This window comes from Cherax quadricarinatus, chromosome 8 (genome assembly GCF_038502225.1).
Source record: "Cherax quadricarinatus isolate ZL_2023a chromosome 8, ASM3850222v1, whole genome shotgun sequence".
Taxonomy (NCBI): domain Eukaryota; kingdom Metazoa; phylum Arthropoda; class Malacostraca; order Decapoda; family Parastacidae; genus Cherax; species Cherax quadricarinatus.
The window spans coordinates 33,676,187-33,699,579 of NC_091299.1; the positions used below are offsets into that span (position 1 = coordinate 33,676,187).

At 37.5% G+C, this 23,393-nt stretch overlaps 1 protein-coding gene across 2 annotated transcripts in view; it reads left to right on the forward strand.

Annotated features, from left to right (window-relative positions):
- Positions 1-1,806: 1,806 nt before the first annotated feature.
- The window catches only part of Pmi (Transmembrane protein Pmi), an 81,418-nt gene continuing 59,831 nt past the window's right edge, over positions 1,807-23,393 (forward strand). Inside the window, exon 1 of one of the 2 annotated variants that reach the window (XM_053772059.2) lies at positions 1,807-1,869. In XM_053772059.2, the coding sequence (XP_053628034.1) occupies positions 1,850-1,869 (20 nt within the window). In that variant the 5' untranslated portion in view covers positions 1,807-1,849. Of the gene's footprint in view, positions 1,961-23,393 lie in introns of both variants that reach the window. The other variant, XM_070083030.1, reaches the window with a different exon arrangement.

Consider the following 23,393-nt stretch of genomic DNA (forward strand, 5'->3'; position numbering starts at 1 on the left):
GAATGTAGTATTCCACAGTCTACTGCAACATGGCCATAGTGCTGGCATTTGTAACACCTACGTTTAGGGGGTAGGTACACTTCGATGTTTAGGAAACGTAAACCATGCACCCAGATATTCCGGGGGAGGGGCACAGGACCCACCCAACTGGCAATAATTTGGGATTTTCCTTTAAGTCTTTTAGGCTTGATGATATGCTCACTTAGAGTCAGATGGGATGGGTCCATGCAGAGAGGGTATCCAAAGATTATGATACTGACCCATTTTTTAAAGTGGTGAGTGTCTGATGGAGGTCGGAGCAGCTTAATACCCCCATAAGGTGTACTAAGTAGATCATTGATTAGTTCTGCATTCTGTTCCACAAACACAAAGTTGTGTGTGTTTTTCCAAAATTGGATCCTTGAGTTAGGATGCTTGTTTACAGCTGCCATTAGCCATGCACACTTAGCAGGCAGCGGGGTGTTGTCAGGGAAGTTCAGCTTAACACATTCTTCCTTTGAAGAAAGACTTCTTGCAGCCTCTGTGCACCAAGGACGTTTAGTATCACATTGTGTACGAGTCAAGTGAGTCTGACTACGTCGACGCTCTAGCCCTTTCTCGCTTTTTCTCTTTTGTTTACTTTTAAAGGTCTGGAAGCTATCATCATTTCCATCACCTGCAGAAATAGTTTCCTCTATGACAGTAGCCATGTTTGCCAGTGATGATATCTGGTGTAAGACTCACAACACAAGAATTCCTCGCTTATCTTTCCCTTATAGCTTAACCTCAGATAAGCTCTCTAGATTTGTGTGTAATTCTGGCCAGCATTATTTTCATAGATTTAGTTAGAGTGAGGTTTTCTGAGTATGATACACATTAATCTCCAGTCAAATTGGTGAGTGATATTAAGATATATTTTCCTTCTGTTATGTAATTGTATATATATATATATATATATATATATATATATATATATATATATATATATATATATATATATATATATATATATATATATATATATATATATATATATATATATATATATATATATATATATATATATATATATATATATATATATATATATATATATATATAACCATTTATTATTTTTAATATACAGTCCACAAATTTATATATTTACCAGAATTCCTGGTGATGTATATTTCATTTATGATTAATAGGTCCAGAGCAACTTGTGGATATGACAGTGGTAGGTGTCGAAGGGGGACATTTTTTGCGACCTAGGTGTCCCAATTCCTACTTGTCTAATTGATAAATAATAATTATCTTTGTTATTTACTGGTATGTACATTATGAGTTACATCCAGATAAATGCAATTTTCCACAGCTAGAATGATGGTTTATTTAGCCACAGGTAGACATGAGTACAATCATCATACATAGTGTGAATTACCTAGGATAACCCAAAATAAGTCAGTGACTTATTTCCATCATGATGATTATCATGATCGTGATGATGCTTATCATGAGCATGATAATATTATAGCACTGAAGTAATATTATCACTGTATTCTAATTATACTTTTTTTTATACACAAATAACCCGCACATAGGATAGAGGATTTTACAACGAGGTTTCTGTCCAACTTGGTCCATTTACAAAGTCACACAGTACTGTGACTTTGTAAATGGTTCAAGTCGGACCGAAACGTCGTCGTAAGCTCCTCTCTCCTATATGTGGGTTATTTATGTATTGTTCCAGTCACAGTTTTGTAACTTTTTGTTATTTTTTTATCTTTTTATTGTATAATAAAAACTGCAGTGTGTGGATGTTAATGTTTATGTTAATGTTAATGTTTAGTGTGAGTGTCAAGACGCTGCCACCAGCTGATACACCATAACAATGTCAGACGACGAGGACAGGTAATATTACTCGCTTATTTTCTGTCCTCAAGCTCATCACAGCATCCGTAGTTCTTCCATAGTGTGTGATTAAGATAAAACAAACTTTAATGTAAGTCAGACGTGAGTGATGTAACTCTACTATTAGTGTAGCACTTTAAAACACATCAGAGATGGTGGAAATGTCTTGACATATTGTTTAAAGTGCTTTTATCCTTTTATTTATTTGCTGAGAGGTAGAAGAATCATTAAGATGCGTTTTGAACTTTAAATTATGCCAAAAGCAGTTGTGGAACGTGAGTTATGCTGGGAGTGAAGTAGTCTTGGTGGCAGTAGTTTCAGCGGTGTCGAGAAAGTTTGCCTAATAACCAGTAAAAATAAGCAATATTGTGGTGAAATTTAGCAGAATGTCATCAGAACAGCCTATAAAATGTGTTTACATGAATAATATGCTGTTAGCAGTGTAGCGCTCATTGGGAAGTGTTTTAGTGATGGTCCTTAAGAAGTTCTGTATCTTAATAGCTAGTACTTATCTGTTTGTAATTGCTTGTTATTAGTTGCAGGAGCAGAGCTGTGCTCCAGGTGTACTGTCTTCAATAATTTGTTCATCATAAGTTTTAAAAAGTTCTGATGGTTGTAGCTTGTAGCTCGGTTGTTAGCACCTCAGCTCGCACACACAGTTTGATCTCCAGATGAGTGGAAGCGGTAGAATTGTTACCTTACACCAGCTACCCCTGTTCATCTAGCAGTAAGGTGCCTGGGTGTTAGCCAGCTGGAGGAGAGGATTATAGTACCCCATTCTGACAATGTGGCTTTATTTGGTTATCCTGTTTGTATTATTAAACCATCTCAGACCACTAATCACCCAACAAAAGGCTGCAGTGAGATTATTATTATTATAATCAAGGGGGAAGCGCTAAACCCAGAGGATTATACAATGCCTGGGGGGGGATGTGGAAGGCATTCAGGCTTAATTCGGGGAACTGGAGCACAGATCCAATTCCCTAAATCAAGAGCCCCTCACCAACATCAAGGAGCCGGCAGTCAGAATGATAACAAATTCCCACTACAGGCAGCACACTCCACCAATATTCAAAACTCTAAACCTACTCACAATACAAAACATCCATACTTATTACTGCACCTACTACATTCATAGAACACTTAACTCTGATATGAACCCTCCCCTCAAACATCTCCTTACCAACCTCAACAGAACACATGACCATAACACAAGGCACAATCACTCTTTGATGTTCCTCGTGTCCATCTCACGCTATGCAAAAACTCAATGCACATAAAAGGCCCTAAAATCTGGAATTCATTACCTGTGAATATAAAAGAAACACTGTCTGTTTATAAATTCAAGTCTTTTCTCAAAAATCACTCACTCACCCACAACTAAATAAATACTGAATAATTGTATCTCATAAATTGTATCTCATATATGTATCTCATTATTGTATCTCATAAATGTCAACCTGTGACCCAATCAAACTTTGTTACTATTTAACTTCATTACCTAACAGAATACTCCATTCTACTGATTACACAGCAACACAGTAAATAACCATATGACCTGTCTTTGTAATACTCATTTGTACTAAATTGTTATCTGTTTTACAACAATTTTTGTACCACTGAATATATTATTGCTTAGTTAATCTTAAGTTAATTTTAAGCCTGCCCATAATGCTCTGCATACAAGGGGCTTTGGCATGTTGCACTTTAAAAATTGTATTCCTTGTACTTCTCTGTATCATGTTCAAATAAATAAATAAATAAATGGGCTCATTTCCATTGGGGTCCTCCACTTTTCCAGGATGTGACTCAGAGCAGCCATCTAACACCTCAACTAACAGCTGGTGGTTGTAGTTGTTAATAGTGTTAGTGGTTGTAGTTGTTACTGGAGTGCTGTACCTATACCTATTTACAGCTAGATCAACAGGAGCAATGGATATAAATGTAAAACATAAACACACACATAAAACATGATTTATTTGCAAAGGTTACAATGTGTGATTACATTTTATAACATGTTGTTTGGTACAAAAAAAGCCACTATCATGCTGGGGCATTTTGGGCAAACTATTCTAATGCTTACAGACTACTTAAGACTAGACAGGTAAAGAGTGGTAAATTTTAATTATACATTATTTTCCTTATTACAACAGTGACATAGCTAAAGTTTTACAGTAATAAAATTTGTAATTGTGATGCAGCATATAAAAAATAACTGTATTACAATTTAACACAATTTACAGTAATATAATAGTATAATTTTAAGTATTTATTACTCTTTAATTAAAGAAGGAAACATGTTCAGTGTTTACGTCTGGGTTAGGATCAAACCTGCCCAAAATGCCTCAGCATGATAGTGGCTTTCTTTGTAGCAATCAAATTATGAAATATAAACACACATTATGATTTTGTGAGTCACACTGTAACCTTTGCAAAGAAATAAACTTTTGATTTTGATTCCAGTTCCTTCAGATGTAAACTTAAGGATCCACTTTTAAGCCTTTTGTCAGCATATATATATATTTTTTTTTTTAACTCTGGTAGCTATTTTGTAGTTCTTTGGCCCCTGAAGGGAGGTTCCTTGACACTGGTGAGGGGCTCTTGATTTAGGGAATTGGATCTGTGCTCCAGTTCCCTGAATTGAGCCTGAATACCTTCCATCCCCCCCACATGCGCTGTATAATTCTATGAATTTAGCTCTCCCCCGTGATTATAATGATAAAAATGTAGTTCTTTGGACTTGTTCTAACTTATCACCATGTGTTTTTAAGGTGTGATCACCACACAACCACTGCATATTCCAGTACTGGCCTAATACAGTGGACCCCCGCATAGCGAACTTAATCCGTGCAAGAGGGCTGGTCGTTATGCGAAATGTTCGCTATGCGAATTAATTTTCCCCATAAGAAATAATGGAAATAAAATTAATCCGTGCAAGACACCCAAAAGTATGAAAAAAAATTTTTTTTACCACAAAAAAATGTTAATTTTAGTACACACAAACTGAAAAAGGCATGCACAATTACATGACACTTACTTTCATTGAAGATCTGGTGATGATTGATGGGATGGGAGGAGGGGAGAGAGAGTGTTAGTGTTTAGAAGGGGAATCCCCTTCCATTAGGACTTGAGGTAGCAAGTCCTTTTCTGGGGTTACTTCCCTTCTTCTTTTAATGCCACTAGGACCAGCTTCAGAGTCACTGGACTTCTTTCGCACAACATATCTGTCCATAGTGGCCTGTACCTCTCGTTCCTTTATGATTTGTCTAAAGTGGTTCACAACAGTGTCATTGTAACAGTCACCAGCACGGCTTGCAATAGCTGTGTGAGGGTGATTTTCATCAAAAAAGGTTTGCACTTCAAGCCATTTTGTACACATTTCCTTAATCTTTGAAGTAGGCAATTCCTTCAATTTCTCTCTCCCCTCCTTTGAACCAGTTTCCCCAGGTCTGGCCTCTTGCTCTTGAAGTTGATCTATCAGCTCATCAGTGGTTAGTTCTTCATTGTCCTCCTCCACCAACTCTTCCACATCCTCCCCACTAACCTCCAACCCCAAGGACTTCCCCAATTCCACAATTGATTCCTCAACTGGTATACTACTCCTCTCAGGGTTAGCCTCAAACCCTTCAAAATCCCTTTTGTCTACACATTCTGGCCACAGTTTCTTCCAAGCAGAGTTCAAGGTTCTCTTAGTCACTCCCTCCCAAGCCTTACCTATAAGGTTTACACAATTGAGGATATTAAAGTGATCCTTCCAAAACTCTTTTAGAGTCAATCGAGTGTCTGTGGTCACTTCAAAGCACTTTTGAAACAGAGCTTTTGTGTACAGTTTCTTGAAGTTGGAAATGACCTGCTGGTCCATGGGCTGCAGGAGAGGAGTGGTATTAGGAGGCAAAAACTTCACCTTAATGAAGCTCATGTCCCCATAAAGTCGCTCTGCCACGTCTGTAGGATGACCAGGGGCATTGTCTAACACCAGGAGGCACTTAAGGTCTAATTTCTTTTCAGTTTAGGTAATCTTTCACATTGGGGGCAAATGCATGGTGTAACCAGTTATAGAAAAATTCCCTAGTGACCCATGCCTTACTGTTTGCCCTCCACAGCACACACAAATTATCCTTGAGGACATTCTTTTGCCTGAACGCTCTGGGAGTTTCAGAGTGATACACTAATAAAGGCTTAACTTTGCAATCACCACTAGCATTGGCACACATCAACAAAGTAAGCCTGTCTTTCATAGGCTTATGTCCTGGGAGTGCCTTTTCCTCCTGAGTAATGTAGGTCCTGCTTGGCATTTTCTTCCAGAACAGGCCTGTTTCATCACAATTAAACACTTGTTCAGGTTCCAGTCCTTCAGTTTCTATGTACTCCTTGAATTCCTGCACATATTTTTCAGCCGCTTTGTGGTCCGAACTGGCAGCCTCACCATGCCGTATCACACTATGGATGCCACTACGCTTCTTAAATCTCTCAAACCAACCTTTGCTGGCCTTAAATTCACTCACATCATCACTAGTTGCAGGCATTTTTTTAATTAAATCGTCATGCAACTTCCTAGCCTTTTCACATATGATCGCTTGAGAGACGCTATCTCCTGCTAGCTGTTTTTCATTTATCCACACCAATAAGAGTCTCTCAACATCTTCCATCACTTGCGATCTTTGTTTCGAAAACACAGTTAAACCTTTGGCAACAACAGCTTCCTTGATTGCCGTTTTCTTGCCCACAATAGAAGCGATGGTTGATTTTGGTTTCTTGTACAACCTGACCAGGTCGGTGATACGTACTCCACTTTCATACTTATCAATGATCTCTTTCTTCATTTCTATGGGTATTCTTACCCTTTGAGGTGTAGGGTTGGCACTAGAAGCTTTCTTGGGGCCCATGGTCACTTATTTTCCACAAACAGCACCGAAAACACTGTAATAATACGAAATATTCCGAGTGTATGCTTGAATGTTACCGCGGAGGCTGGCTGGTAAACAATGGGACGGGCGGCACATGTGAGGCTGGCTGAGGGCGCAGATTGGACGCGTCTCGGACGAAGTTCGCTGAGCGGGTTTTTGTCCACTATGCGGGGCAAAATTTTAGCGAACAAAGCGTTCGCTATGCGGATTGTTCGCTATGCAAGGCGTTCGCTATGCGGGGGTCCACTGTATTTGTTTTAAACAGTATTTTTAGTATTTCTCCATTCATATATTTGAAAGATATTTTATGAGTGACCAGTGTAGCATATAAGTTTCTCACAATTTCTTTTGTGCTATATCAGCTGCTGGTGACAGTTCTTTTTTAACAATTTGTAGATTCCTTTCTCTGTCTGGTACTTTCAATATTTTCTCTATTCTTCATGTTACCATATTTTGCTCTTATTTCTGTTACATGGCATTTATCTTTATACTGTACCTACATACCTAGTTATCATACCTACTCTTAAAACTGTGTATGGAATTTGTCTCCATTACCTCATTATTCAAGTTCATTCCACTTTCTTTCCTAAGACTGAAGTAGTATTTCTTAATAGCTCAAAATCTGAGTCATTTGTGGTTTTTTTACTTCCAGTGCATTTCCTCTTACCCTTGTGCTTCTCATTTCATATTGTTTTTCCTGAAATGCACTGCATGCTAGTGGCTTTCTTTTGTGCTTAACACTATTACATGTAAACTACATTTACATTTCAAGTGGTCTGATTTTAGAAAAGTGCCTTGCCTCACCATCGTGGATTTTGATGAATCTTGGTGTGCTGAATCTTACTTGTCTCAAACTAAGTTTGGTAAAGTTTTAGATCCCTCAATGAAATGGTTGCCGAGATAGAACCCTTTGGTTGACACCATGCCATGACCATGTACTGTAACCCTATGAAATTTTGGCAGTTTTAAATCAAAATAGTTTCTCACTCTTTCTACCGAAATAAATGAAACTGTCTAACACAACTTATGCTTAATCCAATGGAACTGATATGGATTTACAACTAATGTAGATTTACCAATGTTCTTGTATGGGTGTGAGGCATGGGTGGTGAACACTGCAACAAGGGTAGGCTGGAGGCAGTGGAGATGTTATGTGTAAGGGCAATGTGTTGTGTGAATATAATGCAGAGAATCCATAGTCTGGAGATTAGGAGGAGGTGAGAGATTACCAAAACTATTATCCAGAGGGCTGAGGAGGGGTTATTGAGATGCATTGGTCATGTAGAGAGGGTGAAACGAAATAGAATGACTTTGAGAGTGTATAAATCTGTAGTGGAGGGAAGGCAGGTAAGGGTTGGCCTAGGAAAGGTTGGAGGGAGGGGGTAAAGGAGATTTTGTGTGGGAGGGGCTTGGACTTCCAGCAAGCGTGCATGAGCGTGTTAGAGAGGAACAAATGGAGACAAGTGGTTTTTGGGATGTGACGTGCTGTTGGAGTGTAAGCAAGGTAACATTTATGAAGGGATTCAGGGAAACTGGCGGGCTGGATTTGATTCTTGGAGATGGGAAGTAAAGTGCCAGCACTCTGAAGGAGGGGTGTTAATGTTGCAGCTTTATAACTGTAGTGTAAGTGCACCTCTGGCAAGACAGTGCTGGAGTGAATAATGATGGAAGTTTTTCTTTTTTGGGCCAGCTTGCCTTGGTGGGAAACGGCCAATATGTTAATAAAAAGAAATTAAATTGACATGCTGATCAAGCCTCAAAGTGGGGCAAAAATATCAAGAGGCTGTTCAAATAGTGAGTTGTATGAATATTGAATCAGTTTTTTACATAAGAAATAATGTAAATTGGATTAATCTGTTCCAGATCCCCCCAAAATTTTCATTTCTAAAACATTTTGTGAAAATATTTCTTATTTAAACCTGTATAATAATATTTGCATGCATAAAATCATACATGAAAACTATTAAAACAATAAATACTGTAATTCAAATTCAAATGTTTATTTCCTTGTAGAACTTACAATGTGTGGGTTACATGTTATAAAATTTTAACTACAAAGAAGGCCACTATCGTGCCTAGGCACTTCGGGCAGACTAATACTAATTCTTACGTTATGTTGATGTAGGTTATAATTGAGCAGTACATTTGAACACATTATTAGATACATAATTAGATACATACCCAACTAGGTACATACATAATTAGGTTTAAAATGGTTAGGTAGTATAAATCTTATAATAATATTACAAATGGTTGATTTAGTAATGGGATTCGATTTGTCGTGGCATGATGTATTGTTTCTATTGAAGCCATATACTGGAAGAATATTTTAGGCAAATTTAGGATTAACTTAAGATTAAATAGGTAATAGCTGTATTAGGAATTTTATGTTTACAGTCATTTGGGTGGGTGAAGGTGTAAATTATGGGGGAATTACAGATAGTGAGAGTAAGTCTATATTGTTTTGGATGTGGTCATGATACAAAAAAGAAAATTGGGTGGTTTTCATTTGGTTAGCTGATGATGGGGTGATGATGAGATGTTTTTTAATGGTAGTTTTGAAAATGGTGGTTGAGTCTGCAGTTCTAGAGTTTTCAGGCAGGGAGTTCCAGATTTTAGGCCCTTTTATGTACATCAAGTTTTTGTAGAGGTTTAGTCGGACACAGGGAATGTCATAGAGATTTTTGTGTCTGGTGTCATGGCTATGGGTCCTGTTGCAACTATCAAGAAAGTGTTTCAGTTCAGAGTTAAAATTAGAGTTTATGGTTCTTTAAATGTACGTTGCACAATAGTAGGTGTGAATGTTCTGTATGGTGAGTAGGTGTCGGTCTTTGAAGAGTGGGGGTGTGTGCTGTCTTGCATTGGATTGCATGATAATTCTTACTGCAATGTTCTATTGGGTTATTATTTGCTTTAGGCAAGTTGCTGCTGTTGATCCCCAGGCACAAATAGCATAGGTGAGGTAGGGATAGATGAGTGAATAGTATAGTGTGAGTAGGGCTGATTGTGGTATGTAGTAACATACAGTAGGGCCCCACTTACACGGCGGGTTAGGTTCCAGGCTGTCGCCGGAAAGCAGACATCGCCGGAAGGCAGAACGCCATTTTTTCCATTTATAAATGCATATAAATGCCAGACAACAAGTTTACACTAAATTATATTAAGTTAGTAATAGAACTAGGCATTAAAAACACACAAAGTAAAATACATTCACAGTACATTCATTACTTATCTTAACATATTTGTAATTTTAATGTAGGGAGAGAGGCGAGTAGTACTTATTTGTAGGAAGTCAGGTGCAGGTAGCCCAGGTGTAGGTAGCCCTGGTTCCCCATCTCATACTTAATATACGATATTTAAAACATCCCAGGGAGTTAAAATACACATAATACTCATTATTTACCTTAAAATATGTGTAGTCTTAATATAGGAAGAGAGGTGAGTAGTATTTATTTGTAGGAAGTCAGTGTAGGTAGTCGGTAGGTGTAGCCCACCTGGGCTAAACCTACCGGCTACCTACACTGTGGCCCAGAGCCATGTTATTAGCATCGACATACCTTGTTCACTGAATTTAATTATTTCTAACAACTACCTTTAGATGCTATCATAAACGAAAATTGTAAACAAAAGCGGAGTGGGGGAGTGGCTGGGCCAAGCGCAGACTCATACACGTTTTCTCTGATGGCTGAGCAGAGAAAACGTAATGTTGTCCCTCCAGCCGGCTACCACACAGGTCCACAAGTATTATTATCAGAGCACATATAAAATATGCAATAAATGCCAGACAACAAGTTTACACTAACTTATATTAAGTTAGCAATAGAAATAGGCATTAAAAACACAATAAAAGGTAAGATACACACAGAGTACACTTATTACTTGCCTTAAAATATTAATATTAATATGTGAGAGGTGAGTGGCAGGGTATTTATTGAATAAAATCAGAATGGCACACCATCATTCTCTAACTTAGCACTTAAAGCAAGAGGCTTACGACTCCCCTTTTTATCACAATTAAGCTTAGACACCATCGTCAATGAGAGCCAACTAGTTAACGAAAGAGTAAACGAGAGAGAGAACGAGTTACAGAGTTCAGACAATGTAAGAACACAAACTGAACAGGTAGTGGGCGATCACTTGGTCAGGCGAAATAAATGCGTATTAATGTGTGTCCACTTTTAGTTCGTGACTTGCTATATATAGAGTGAAGGCATACGAAAAGAATATTTTTCTACAGTTATCCCCCAGTTTGACTAGAGAAAACGTAATTCTTCAGACACTACCTACACAGCTGCTTTGTAAACAAATCTCATATTTACGTCAACTTTTATTCTGTGAGTGTATGTATCATGTTTATATGCTATGTAACGGGTTTCATATATAATTTTGAGGAAAATATCATAGATGGATTAATGAAAATGCCTATATTAACCCTTTCAGGGTCTGTCCCGTAGATCTAAGGCTTTACGTTCAGGGTCCAAACTGTAGATCTACATCATGAGCTCAGCTCACTCTGATAAACTGTGAGTGGTACACTTGGGCCTAGATATGAGAGAATACATCTATGTGGTATGTGTGCACCACATAAAACAAATCCTGCAGCACACTGTGTATAATGAGAGAAAAAAACTGAAACCAAGATTTTCGATTAAAACAGTAACTTTGCAGTGTTTTTTCGTATGTTTTTTATAGTTGTATTTGCATTTTCTTGGTCTCATTTGATAGAATGGAAGACATATTACAGAAATAGAAATGATTTTGATTGGTTTTAGCACTGGAAATGGCTTGAAACTGAGCTCAAAGTAGCGGAAATGTTAAATTTTTGCCGATGTTCAAGAGTAAACAAACAACCTCACACGTCTAATACACGCCAGCTGGTGGGTCTAATATACATTCACAAATGTGGTGATGATATTTATACAATTATTACAATATTGCACAACAGTAAATCTTCTATTTTTTGGTGTGAATAAAAATTCATTATGTGAATAAAAAATCAAAATGGGATTTATTTGTAAAGCCTCAAAACGTAACTAATGAACAGAGGAAATGTTAGTTTAGTGCCAGGAATGCCTACATTGTTTATTCTGGACGCTATTTTGAAATTGGAATATTTTGAACTCTGTGTTAAATTGGCCAAATTACCAATTTCCGATCACTTTATTTTGTAGTTGAAGCAGTTGACTTGGCGATTTCTTGTGCTCAATCGATAGAATAAAAGTAATACTAGTGAAATAGCTAAGAATTTGGTCGACTGGAATGATGTAATTGGCCTAAAATGGGAGTCAAAGTCGGCAAAATATCGCTGACACATCAAAATTCGCGAGAGCATAATTTCGTCAATTTTCCATCAAATTTCGTACTTTTTGTTTTATTACCTTCACAAAAAGATTCTCTACCATTTCATAAGAAAAAATAACAAATTTTTTTTTGGAAAATTCTTGGACACTGGGGCACCACTTCAGATTTTGGCCTTGGACCCTAAAGGGGTTAATGTAAAATAAGACATTTAGTGTGCCCAAGAGTGATTATTATTACGTAGTATTGGCGTCATGAGTAGAGAGACTCTTAGCGATTTTAATGTGTACCTGCACACCAGCACAGTGTGTAAGTATATTTAGGTACAGGTACACATAAGTATAATTATCAGAGTACATATAAAATACTACGCAGTAACTTTAAAACACTTGAAATTTTGGAAAATTTCCTGACGTAGTAGATGTGGTCATGGAGAATGTAAACAAATTGGTCATAATTTGACATCGCCATATTAGCGGAACGCCGTAAAGTGGGGCCCTACTGTATCTTAGAGAGGATCCCAACTGTTTGGGATACTTTTTTTTTTTTCTGTCTCTGTGCAGCAGCACTTGAAGATGATGAGATTCATTAGCATTTGATATTTTTTCTATGCTAAAGAGTTGTCCAGTGTTGTCTGCTTTTGATGACTTTTCAAAAATTTTCTGAAGTGGTCAACAACATTGTTACTGAACAGGTTGATGCTTTTATTTCACAGCAATAATGTTAGAATGCCATTTTTCCACCAGGCTCTGTGTTTGAGCCTAATGGTAACAGAGTTCCTTAATTTCTGCAGTGGAAGTATTGCCCTTACTGCTTCCCTGAAGCAATAAGAATACTTCTCTGAGAAAGAAGTAATTTCCTCAGCCTCCTGCTGCTGCTACTTGTGCAAGTCTCGAAGTTCTTCTGTGGTGAGCTCATTCTTGTGATGCTCCACCAACTCCTCTACATCCTCTTCTTCCATTTCCAAACCCATAGACTGACCCAGAGAAACAATATCCTTCACTACAGGCTCTGCCCGAAAGCCTTCAAAATCTCTGACTGACACAGTCTGGCCACAGTTTCTTCCAGGCAGAGTTCAATGTCCTGAAAGAAACTTCTCCCCAGGCTTTGTCTATTATCCTTAAACACTGAAGGGCATTAAAATGGTTTTTCCAAAATTCCCTAAGGGTAAGAAGCTCTGTTTCAGAGGTTGCTTCAAAGCACCTTTTAAACAGTGCTTTTGTGTCAAGTTTCTTGAAATTGGAAATTACCTGCTGGTCCATGTGTTGGATAAGAGAAGTGGTGTTAGGGGGAAAGAACTTCACTTTCATGAAGCTGTATTCGTCCACCAAATTTTCTTCCAAGCCTGGAGGGTAAGCAGGAGCATTATCCATTACCATAAGTGCTCTTAATGGTAATTTTTTTTTTTTTTTTTTTTTTTTTTTAAGGTACTGGTTCACACTTGAGGCCAACACTTCATGTATCCACTCAGTGAAGAACTGCCTTTTAGCCCTCCACATTACACTAAGTTTACTTTTTAAGAACATAAGAAAGAAGGAACATTGCAACAGGCCTACTGGCCTATACGAGGCAGGTCTAATTCTCCCACCAGCTTAAGCCAATGCCTTGACCTAGTAAGGTCAGACATGTCACTTAAGGGAGGAGCAGTGCATCCAACCTAGTAGCACAAGCTAGTCAGGCCCAACTCACACCCACTCATGTATTTATCCAACCTATTTTTAAAACTACACAACATCTTAGCATCTATGACGGTACTCTGGAGTTTGTTCCACTCATCCACAAGTCTATTACCAAACCAGTACTTTCTTATATCCTTCCTTGATCTGAATTTTTCCAATTTAAAGCCATTGCTTCGAGTCCTGTCTATGTTCGATATTTTTAGCACGCTATTTACATCCCCTTTATTAATTCCTGTTTTCCATTTATACACCTCAATTATATCCCCCCCTAATTCTTCACCTTTCTAGAGAGTGCAGATTCAGGGCCCTCAGTCTATCCTCATAGGGAAGATTTCTGATACATGGGATCAACTTTGTCATCCTCCTTCGTACGTTTTCCAGTACAGTACATTTATATCCATTCTGTAATATGGTGACCAAAACTGTGCAGCATAATCTAAATGAGGCCTAACCAAAGATATATAAGAGTTGAAGAACAACCTGAGGACTTCTATTATTTATACTTCTTGCTATGAAGCCAAGGATTCTGTTAGCTTTATTGTATCACATTGTTTTTCTTTAACCTCCTTGGATTTTCAGAGTGGCAGACTAGCAATGGTTTAATTTTGCAGTCACCACTAGCATTACCTCACAACAAGAGTGTAAGCCTGTCTTTCATGGACTTGTGTCCTGGTAATGATTTTTTTGTTCTTTGTGTGATGTAGGCTCTCTTAAGCATTCTTTTCCAAAGGAGGCTGATTTCATCACAATTAAAAAATTGAAGAATAAATCCCTGAATTTCTCCATAGGTTTTAAATTCCTTAAACTTTTCAGCCGCCTCTGTTAGCACTGGCAGCCTCTCCATGCCTTACTACACAATGAATCCCACTTCTCTTTTTAACCCTTTGACTGTTTCGGCTGTATATATACGTCTTGTGAGCCAGTGTTTCGGACGTATATGTACACAATAATTCTAGTGGCTTCAAATCAAGCAGGAGAAAGCTGGTAGGCCCACATGTGAGAGAATGGGTCTGTATGGTCAGTGTGCACTGTATAAAAAAAATCCTGCAGCATGCAGTGCATAATGAGAGAAAAAAACTCCAACCATGTTTTAGGATTAAAGCGCCGACTTTGAGGTGTATTTTCCCATAGTATTTATGGTTGTATTCTCGTTTTCTTGGTCTCATTCGATAGAATGGAAAACATACTACAGAAGTAGAGATGATTTTGATTAGTTTCACGATGAAAATGACCTTGAAATTGAGCTCAAAGTAGCAGAAATGTTCGATTTTTACCAATGTTCAAGAGTTAGCAAATCACACCACACATCCAATACACGTCAACTGGGGAGTCTAATATTCTTTCACTAGTGCACTAATATTATTTATACCATTTTTTACAATAATGCAGTAGTCTGCATAACAGTAAATCTTCTATTTTTTGTGTGGAAAAAAAATAAAAATAGAAAGCAAGAGTAATATAAGAGGGGCCTGGAGATGTGACTAATGAACAGAGGATATGTTATTTTAGTGCCAAGAATGTCTACATTGTTTATTCTCAACCCTGTTTTGAAATTGGTATCTTTTTTAATTTGCGCAAAATTGGCCAAATTACCAATTTCTAACCACTTTATTAAGTATAGTTGAAATCAGTAAATGGGTGGTTTCTTGTACTCAATTGATTGAAAAAAATGGAGTTTAAAGAAATAGCTATGAGTTTGGTTGATTGGAACAATAGAATTGGCCAAAAATAGGGCTCAAAGTCGGTGAAATTGCCAGTGTGTATATATCGCCGAGATCACTAACTTCGCGGGAGCATAATTCCATAAGATTTCAATCAAATTTCGTATTTCGGAAAATATTCTCTATCACTTCATACGATTTTTTTTTTTTTTTTTTTTTTTTTTTTTTTTTTTTTTTTTTTTTTTTTTTTTTTTCAAAAAATTTGTCGACACCAGGAGACACTTCAGGATTTGGGGTTGCGACAGTCAAAGGGTTAAACCTATCAAACCAGCCCCTACTTGCCTTAAATTCATCACCCTCAACACTGTTTCTGGAGTGTCTTACCTAAGATCACTATTTAACTGCTTTGCTTTTTCACAAATTATTGTTTCAGAAACAGTCACCGGCCAATTGTTTATCATTAATCCACACTAACAAAAAAGTTTTTCCAGTTCTTCAGTTATCTGTAACCCTTTTCACAGCAAGAATTTTCACTTCTTTCGCCACATCAGCCCCTTTTATTACCTCATTATTTTTCATTATGGACGATATGGTGGATTTTGCCATACCATATTGAATGACCGGTTCGACACACATGTTCCATTTTCCCCACTTTGCAATGAGTTCTTTTTTTTCACCTTAATTGTTGTTTTCACTGCTTTCCTTTTAGGCTTGATTGGATCAGTACTCTTTTTTGGGGGCCATTATTACTTATTTTCAGTGAAAATATATTTCAAAAGCACCATAAAATAACAATGAAATACCAAAAAGTTTCATGGAGCTTGTACGAATGATGCTTAACGAACGAGAGCTGATGAGAGACTGAGCGCATGATGCTTCGTTTTTGTCTGACTTTGTCCAGATGGATCATTTTGTTTAGGTTAAATATCAGGGCAGTGTCCGAATACTGAGTCAAATTTTTCTCAAAAAAGTTGGGCGAATATCGAGTTGTACAAATATAGGGGCATACGTACAAATATTGAGGTTCCACTGTATAATTTGAGCTACTGCCAACAGATTTGATGGTCAGTGATGCCATCATTGTAACAACAAACTTCTCCTGGACTCAACAACAAGTAACCATCTCAGACCACTAATTACCCAACAAAAGGCTGCAGTTAGAATGATAACAAATTCTCACTACAGGCAGCACACTCCACCAATATTCAATACACTCAACCTACTCACCATACAAAACATCCATACTTATTACTGCACCTATTACATACATAGAACACTCAACTCTGATATTAACCCTCCCCTCAAACATCTCCTTGCCAACCTCAACAGAACACATGACCATAACACAAGGCACAGATCACTCTTTGATATTCCTCGTGTCCATCTCACGCTATGCAAAAACTCAATGCACATAAAAGGCCCTAAAATCTGGAATTCATTACCTGTAAATATAAAAGAAACACTACCTGTTTATAAATTCAAGTCTCTTCTCAAAGATCACTTACTCACCCAAAACCAAATAAATACTGAATAACTGAACCTTATAAATTGTATATCTTAAATGTTTCTCACAATTATATCACATAAATGTTAAACCTAAAACCCAATCTAACTTTATTATTTTTTAAATTCACTACCTAACAGAATACTCCATTCTACTGAATTTACAACAATGCATGCAACCATATGACCTGTCTTTGTAATACTCACTTGTGCTTTATAGTAATCAGTTTACATTAATGTTTTTCACTGATTTCATCATTGCTTAGTTAATCTTAAGTTAATTTTAAGCCAGCCCGTAATGCTATGCATAGTATAAGTGGCTTTGGCATGCTGCTCTTATCTGTATTTTTTTTGTACCTCTGTAAGTGTGCTCAAATTATAAATAAATAAATAAATAAATAAAAAAGTTGTCTGAAAATCAGTTGTCTGAAGTAGCACAGTGTTCCCCTACACACAGTATTTTAAAACAGAAAATGTGGGAACTTAAATGAGGTTAATGGTTTTTAAAGCTTATTTTGTAATTTTTTTTAGCACACTGACCATCTCCCACCAAGGCAGAGTGACCTAAAAAGAAATATGAAGGTTTTTCTTTTAACATATAGTACAGCCTCTCCTCACTTAACGATGGAGTTCTGTTCCTAAGAGCACATCGGTAAACGAATTTGTCACTAAACATGGAGCATACTATAATCAATCAATGAAGTTTATTCTCTATAAGGATTACAATGCGGGGTTTACAGATTTTGGTTATTGCGTGGTTTACATGTAATAAAATACTAATTGCAGAGGGGGCCACTAGAACACCTAGCATGGCTAGGCATTTCGGGCAAACTTAGATTAATTCTTAACCCTAAATTATTACAAATTATGGAGTAAGTTGACTAAATACTAAGTGACTGAATACTAGTTTGTGAGTTTAGCAATGTGAATGCTTTTGTTTTGGCACAATACATAGCTTATATATTGGAGTAGCACAGGCAAACTTATGACTAGTTAGGAATCATTATTTTAAGATTAAGATTCGTATTTCTGTGCTTATAGCCAAATGGGTGAGTGAGTGAGTGTAAGTGTGAGCCACCAGGTGGTTTTTATGTAGTTAGTTGATGGGGTGTATCAGGGAGATAAGATGTTTTCTAATGGTTGTCTTGAAGGTGATGAATGTGTGTGCAGTTCTAGAGTTTTCAGGTAGGGTGTTCTAGATTTTAGGGCCTTTGACATACATTGAATTTTTGTAAAGATTTAGTCGGACACGGGGAATGTCGTAGAGATGTTTGTGTCTGGTGTTATGCCTGTGGGTCCTGTCACAACTATCAAGAAAGCGTTTTAGGTCAAGGTTAATACAGTAGGGCCCCACTTATACGGCGGGTTAGGTTCCAGGCTGTCGCCGGAAAGCAGACATCGCCGGAAGGCAGAACACCATTTTTTCCATTTATAAATGCATATAAATGTCAGACAACAAGTTTACACTTAATTATATTAAGTTAGTAATAGAACAAGGCATTAAAAACACACAAAGTAAAATACATTCACAGTAAATTTATTACTTATCTTAAAGTATTTGTAATCTTAATGTAGGGAGAGAGGCAAGTAGTACTTATTTGTAGGAAGTCAGGTGCAGGTAGCCCAGGTGTAGGTAGCACTGGCTCCCCGTCTCATACTTAATATACAATATTTAAAACATCCCAGAGAGGTAAAATACACATACAGTACACTCATTATTTACCTTAAAATATGTGTAGTCTTAATATAGGAAGAGAGGTGAGTAGTACATGTATTTATTTGTAGGAAGTCAGTGTAGGTAGCCGGTAGGTGTAACCCGCCTGGGCTACACCTACCGGCTACCTACACTGTGGCCCAGAGCCATATTATTAACATCGACATGCCTTGTTCACTGAATTTAACCATTTCTAACAACTACCTTTAGATGCGATCATAAACGAAGGTAGAAATAATGAATAATTCATGCCGAAAATAGTAAACAAAAGCGGAGTGAGAGAGTGGCTGGGCCAAACACAGATTCATACACGTTTTCTCTGATGGCTGAACAGAGAAAACGTAATGTTGTCCCTCCACCCGGCTACCACACAGCTCCACAAGTATTATTATCAGAGCATACATAAAATATGCAATAAATGGCAGACAACAAGTTTACACTAACTTATATTAAGTTCAATGTTGAATTTACAGAATTTGGTTGTTGTGTGGTTTACATGTAGTTAAATAATGATTACAGAGTGTACCACTAGAATGCCTAGCATGGCTAGGCATTTCGGGCAGACTTAGTTTAATTCTTTATTTTAAAATATTACAAATTATGAGGTAAGTTGGTATTATGGCTAAGTGACTAAATACTAGTTTGTGAGTTTAGCAATGTGAATGCTTTTGTTTTGGCACAGTACATAGTTTCAGTATTGGAGTATCATAGGATTCATTATTTTAAGATTGAGATTAATATTTCTGTTTATGGTCAAATGGGTGAGTGAGTGTAAGTGTGAACCACCAGGTGGTATTCGTGTAGTTAGTTGATGGGGTGTATCAGGGAGATAAGATGTTTTCTAATGGTAGTTTTGAAGGTGATGAATGTGTCTGCAGTTCTAGAGTTCTCAGGTAGGGTGTTCCAGATTTTAGGGCCTTTGACATACATTGAATTTTTGTAAAGGTTTAGTCGGACACGGGGAATGTCGTAGAGATGTTTGTGTCTGGTGTTATGCCTGAGGGTTCTGTCACAACTATCAAGAAAGCGTTTTAGGTCAAGGTTGATATTGGAGTTTAAGGTCCTGTAGATGTAGATTGCACAGTAGTAAGTGTGGATGTACTGAACAGGGAGTAAGTTTAGATCTATGAAGAGTGGGGGGGGGGGTGTTGCCAGGGATGGGATTTAGTGATTATTCTTACTGCAGCTTTTTGTTGGGTTATTATTGGCTTTAGGTGTGTTGCTGCAGTTGATCCCCAAGCACAAATAGCATAGGTGAGATATGGATAAATGAGTGAGTGGTATAGCGTGAGAAGGGCATTTTGCGGCACATAGTATCGTATCTTGGAGAGGATCCCCACCATTTTGGATACTTTTTTGGTTATGTGTTGGATATGGGTGCTGAAATTCAGGTTGTTGTCAAGGTATAGGCCTAGGAATTTGCCCTCATTATGTCTGGTAATTAGAGTGTTGTCGATCTTAATGTTAATTTGTGCATCTCCTGCTCTGCTACCAAACATAATATAGTAGGTTTTGTCAGTGTTAAGCGTAAGTTTGTTGGCTGTCATCCAAGTCGATATTTTGATCAGCTCCTCGTTAACAATGGTGTTGAGGGTGGCAAGATTAGGGTGAGAGATGACATAAGTTGTGTCGTCAGCAAAGAGAATGGGTTTCAGGTGTTGGGATACGTTTGGAAGATCATTGATGTATATGAGGAAGAGCAGGGGACCAAGGACACTTCCCTGCGGAACTCCAGTATCAAGTGGCCGTGTTGTTGATGCTGTGTCTTTAATGGTGACATACTGATACCTATTAGTAAGGTAAGATTTGAAATAAGCAAGCACATGGCCTCTTATACCGTAATGGTCAAGTTTGTGGAGTAGGATGTCGTGGTCTACTGTGTCAAAAGCTTTTCTTAGGTCAATAAAAACTCCTAGTGGATATTCCTTATTTTCCAATGCTGTGTAAAGCAGATCTAGCATTTTTATGATTGCATCATTAGTGCTTTTATTTTTCCTGAATCCAAATTGGCAGGGGTTGAGTATGTTTTGTGCTGTTATAAATGAATATAGTCTCCTGTGCACGAGTTTCTCAAAGATTTTGGATAGCAATGGTAAGTTTGATATTGGCCTATAGTTGTTTAAGTCTGTAGGGTCACCACCTTTATGTATTGGTGTAACCCTTGCCATCTTGAGTAGTTTCGGGAAGGTGCTAGTTTCTTGTGACTTGTTAAAAAGTAATGAAATAGCATGCGAAAGGATATGGGCCGCTCGCTTGTACAGTAATGGTGGGACATTAGACAGATTCCCTGAGTTGTTTTTAAGTGACTTAATAATCTCGGTGACTTCCGAGGGCTCAGTTGGTGCAAGATAGAAAGAATTTGGGAAATTCCCATCTAGGTAGTCCCCAGCATGGGCATTGGTATGTGGGATTTTATTGGCGAGATTAGATCCTATGGTTGAGAAGAAGTCGTTTATCTTGTTAGCTGTGTCAGTGGGATGTAGTGGTGTTTCATTAGGTTTAGTTAGGACAATATTCTTGGTTTTTTTCAGTTTGTGGGTCCCTAGAATCTGAGAGAGTGTTTTCCAGGTCTTTTTTTATATCTCCTCTAGTGTCAGTGAATCTACTGGAGTAGTATAGTTGTTTGGCTTTCTTTATTACTTTGGTGAGAACTGATGAATAGTGTTTAAGAATATCTTTGTGTATTAAGCCCTGTCTATATTGCTTTTCATATTGGTGTTTCTTGTCAGTGGATTTCAGAATGGTGCTAGTTAGCCATGGGCAACCAAGCCGTTTGTTTGTGATCTGTTTCGTTTTTATAGGACAATGTTTGTTGTATAGTCTAAGTAATTTGTTAAGAAAAATGTCTGTCCAGTCATCAATACCATTGGCCTTGGAGAATTTTGTAGGCCAGTCAACAATCTCTAGGTCAGCTGTGAACTTCCTTATTGAGGCCTCGTCATGGAATCTAAATGAGACTTTGTTGTATTCAAGTGGTGGTTTACTAATGTTTGTCAGGAGGAAGGTAGGGTAGTGGTCTGTAGTGCTATCTGTGATTATCCCTGATTTAAGGGGGGCTAGTATATTGGTCCATATGTGGTCTATTATGGTTGCACTTGTCTCATTGAGCCTTGTTGGTTTAGTGATTGTTGGTATGAGAAGTGTGTTGTTCATATTGTTGATGAAATCAGTTACAGGCTGATCATCTAGTAAGCCAAGGTTGATGTTGAAGTCTCCAGCTAAGAGAAGGTGGTGCTTATTCATTTGTCTGTTTGTTATTAGTGACTTTAATTTCTCACTGAAATTTGGGATGTTTGTGTGAGGTATCCGGTAAATGGCACCGATTGTTATAGGTGTCTTAAGGTTTTTTACAGTAAAATTAGCAAAAATGTATTCCCCATATTCATCACTAAAGCAAGTGGTGCTAATACAAGATAATTGGTTAGAGTAATAGATTGCAATACCACCGCCAACTTGGTTTGGTCTGCAGTTGTGAATTGCTGTTTATCCTGGTAGAGGGTAGATATCTATTGTGTCCTGCTTAAGCCAGGTCTCAGTAAGAATAATGCAGGAGAAGGGTGTCTTTAGTGATTCAAGGAGTGCCAGGAGGTCATCATAGTGTTTGCTTGAGGACCTGATGTTGTAGTTAAGTACTGATAGACTTTTAGCATTGTTTAGGATAGTGCTGGCTTGTGATGCTGTGTAATAAAGGCAGTTACTTTCCAATAGGTTTTGATTGGGTGTCAGATTATGGAGGTTTAGATCAGGGTCAACGTGATCAATCATCTTCTAGGTTTAAATTAGGGTTATTTATATCCTGAGTTATGTGTTGAGTTTTAGTACTGATATCTGTAATGGTGGGAAGTTTGGATAAGTATATAGCTAGAGTATTTTGGTCATATAGAGTATAGTCACTATTACACATAATGAAGTTGATGTTGTCTATGTGTTGTGCTGGAATGAACTAAAGTACAACTAGGTATAAACTAGTAATATAAAAATACAAATTTAAAATAGAACAAGACTCTCACTTGTAATTGCACTAAGGTCTAATATAATGACTTTTGTGGAGTCTATGTTTTGAGCTAGAATGAGCAGTTAGTTAGCAATAGAAATAGGCATTAAAAACACAATAAAAGGTAAGATACACACAGAGTACACTTGTTGTCACAGTTGCTCTTTGCTGATGACACTGTGCTCTTGGGTGATTCTGAAGAGAAGTTGCAGAGGTTGGTGGATGAATTTGGTAGGGTATGTAAAAGAAGAAAATTTAAAGTGAATACAGGAAAGAGTAAGGTTATGAGGATAACAAAAAGATTAGGTGATGAAAGATTGGATATCAGATTGGAGGGAGAGAGTATGGAGGAGGTGAATGTATTCAGATACTTGGGAGTGGATGTGTCAGCTGATGGGTCTATGAAAGATGAGGTGAATCATAGAATTGATGAGGGGAAAAGGGTGAGCGGTACACTTAGGAGTCTGTGGAGACGAAGAACTTTGTCCTTGGAAGTGTTACAAAAAACGCGATTCTAAAAGCTTAGAGATCTCCAGTGAATACTAGAAAGGACTGTCCTTTTAGCATCCAGCCTGTTACTGGGTTTTCGTAACAAGTAGTCAGTATCCTTGTCCAATTATCCATTAAAATTCAGTATGGTTCAATAGTGCTTTAGGATTACAACTGGTAGGCTACTAACTAGAGAAATTAAAATTTAATAAATTTATTAAGTCTAGAGGTATATTATCAAAGTAAATTAAATCACAGCAATCAAAATAAAATCAATCT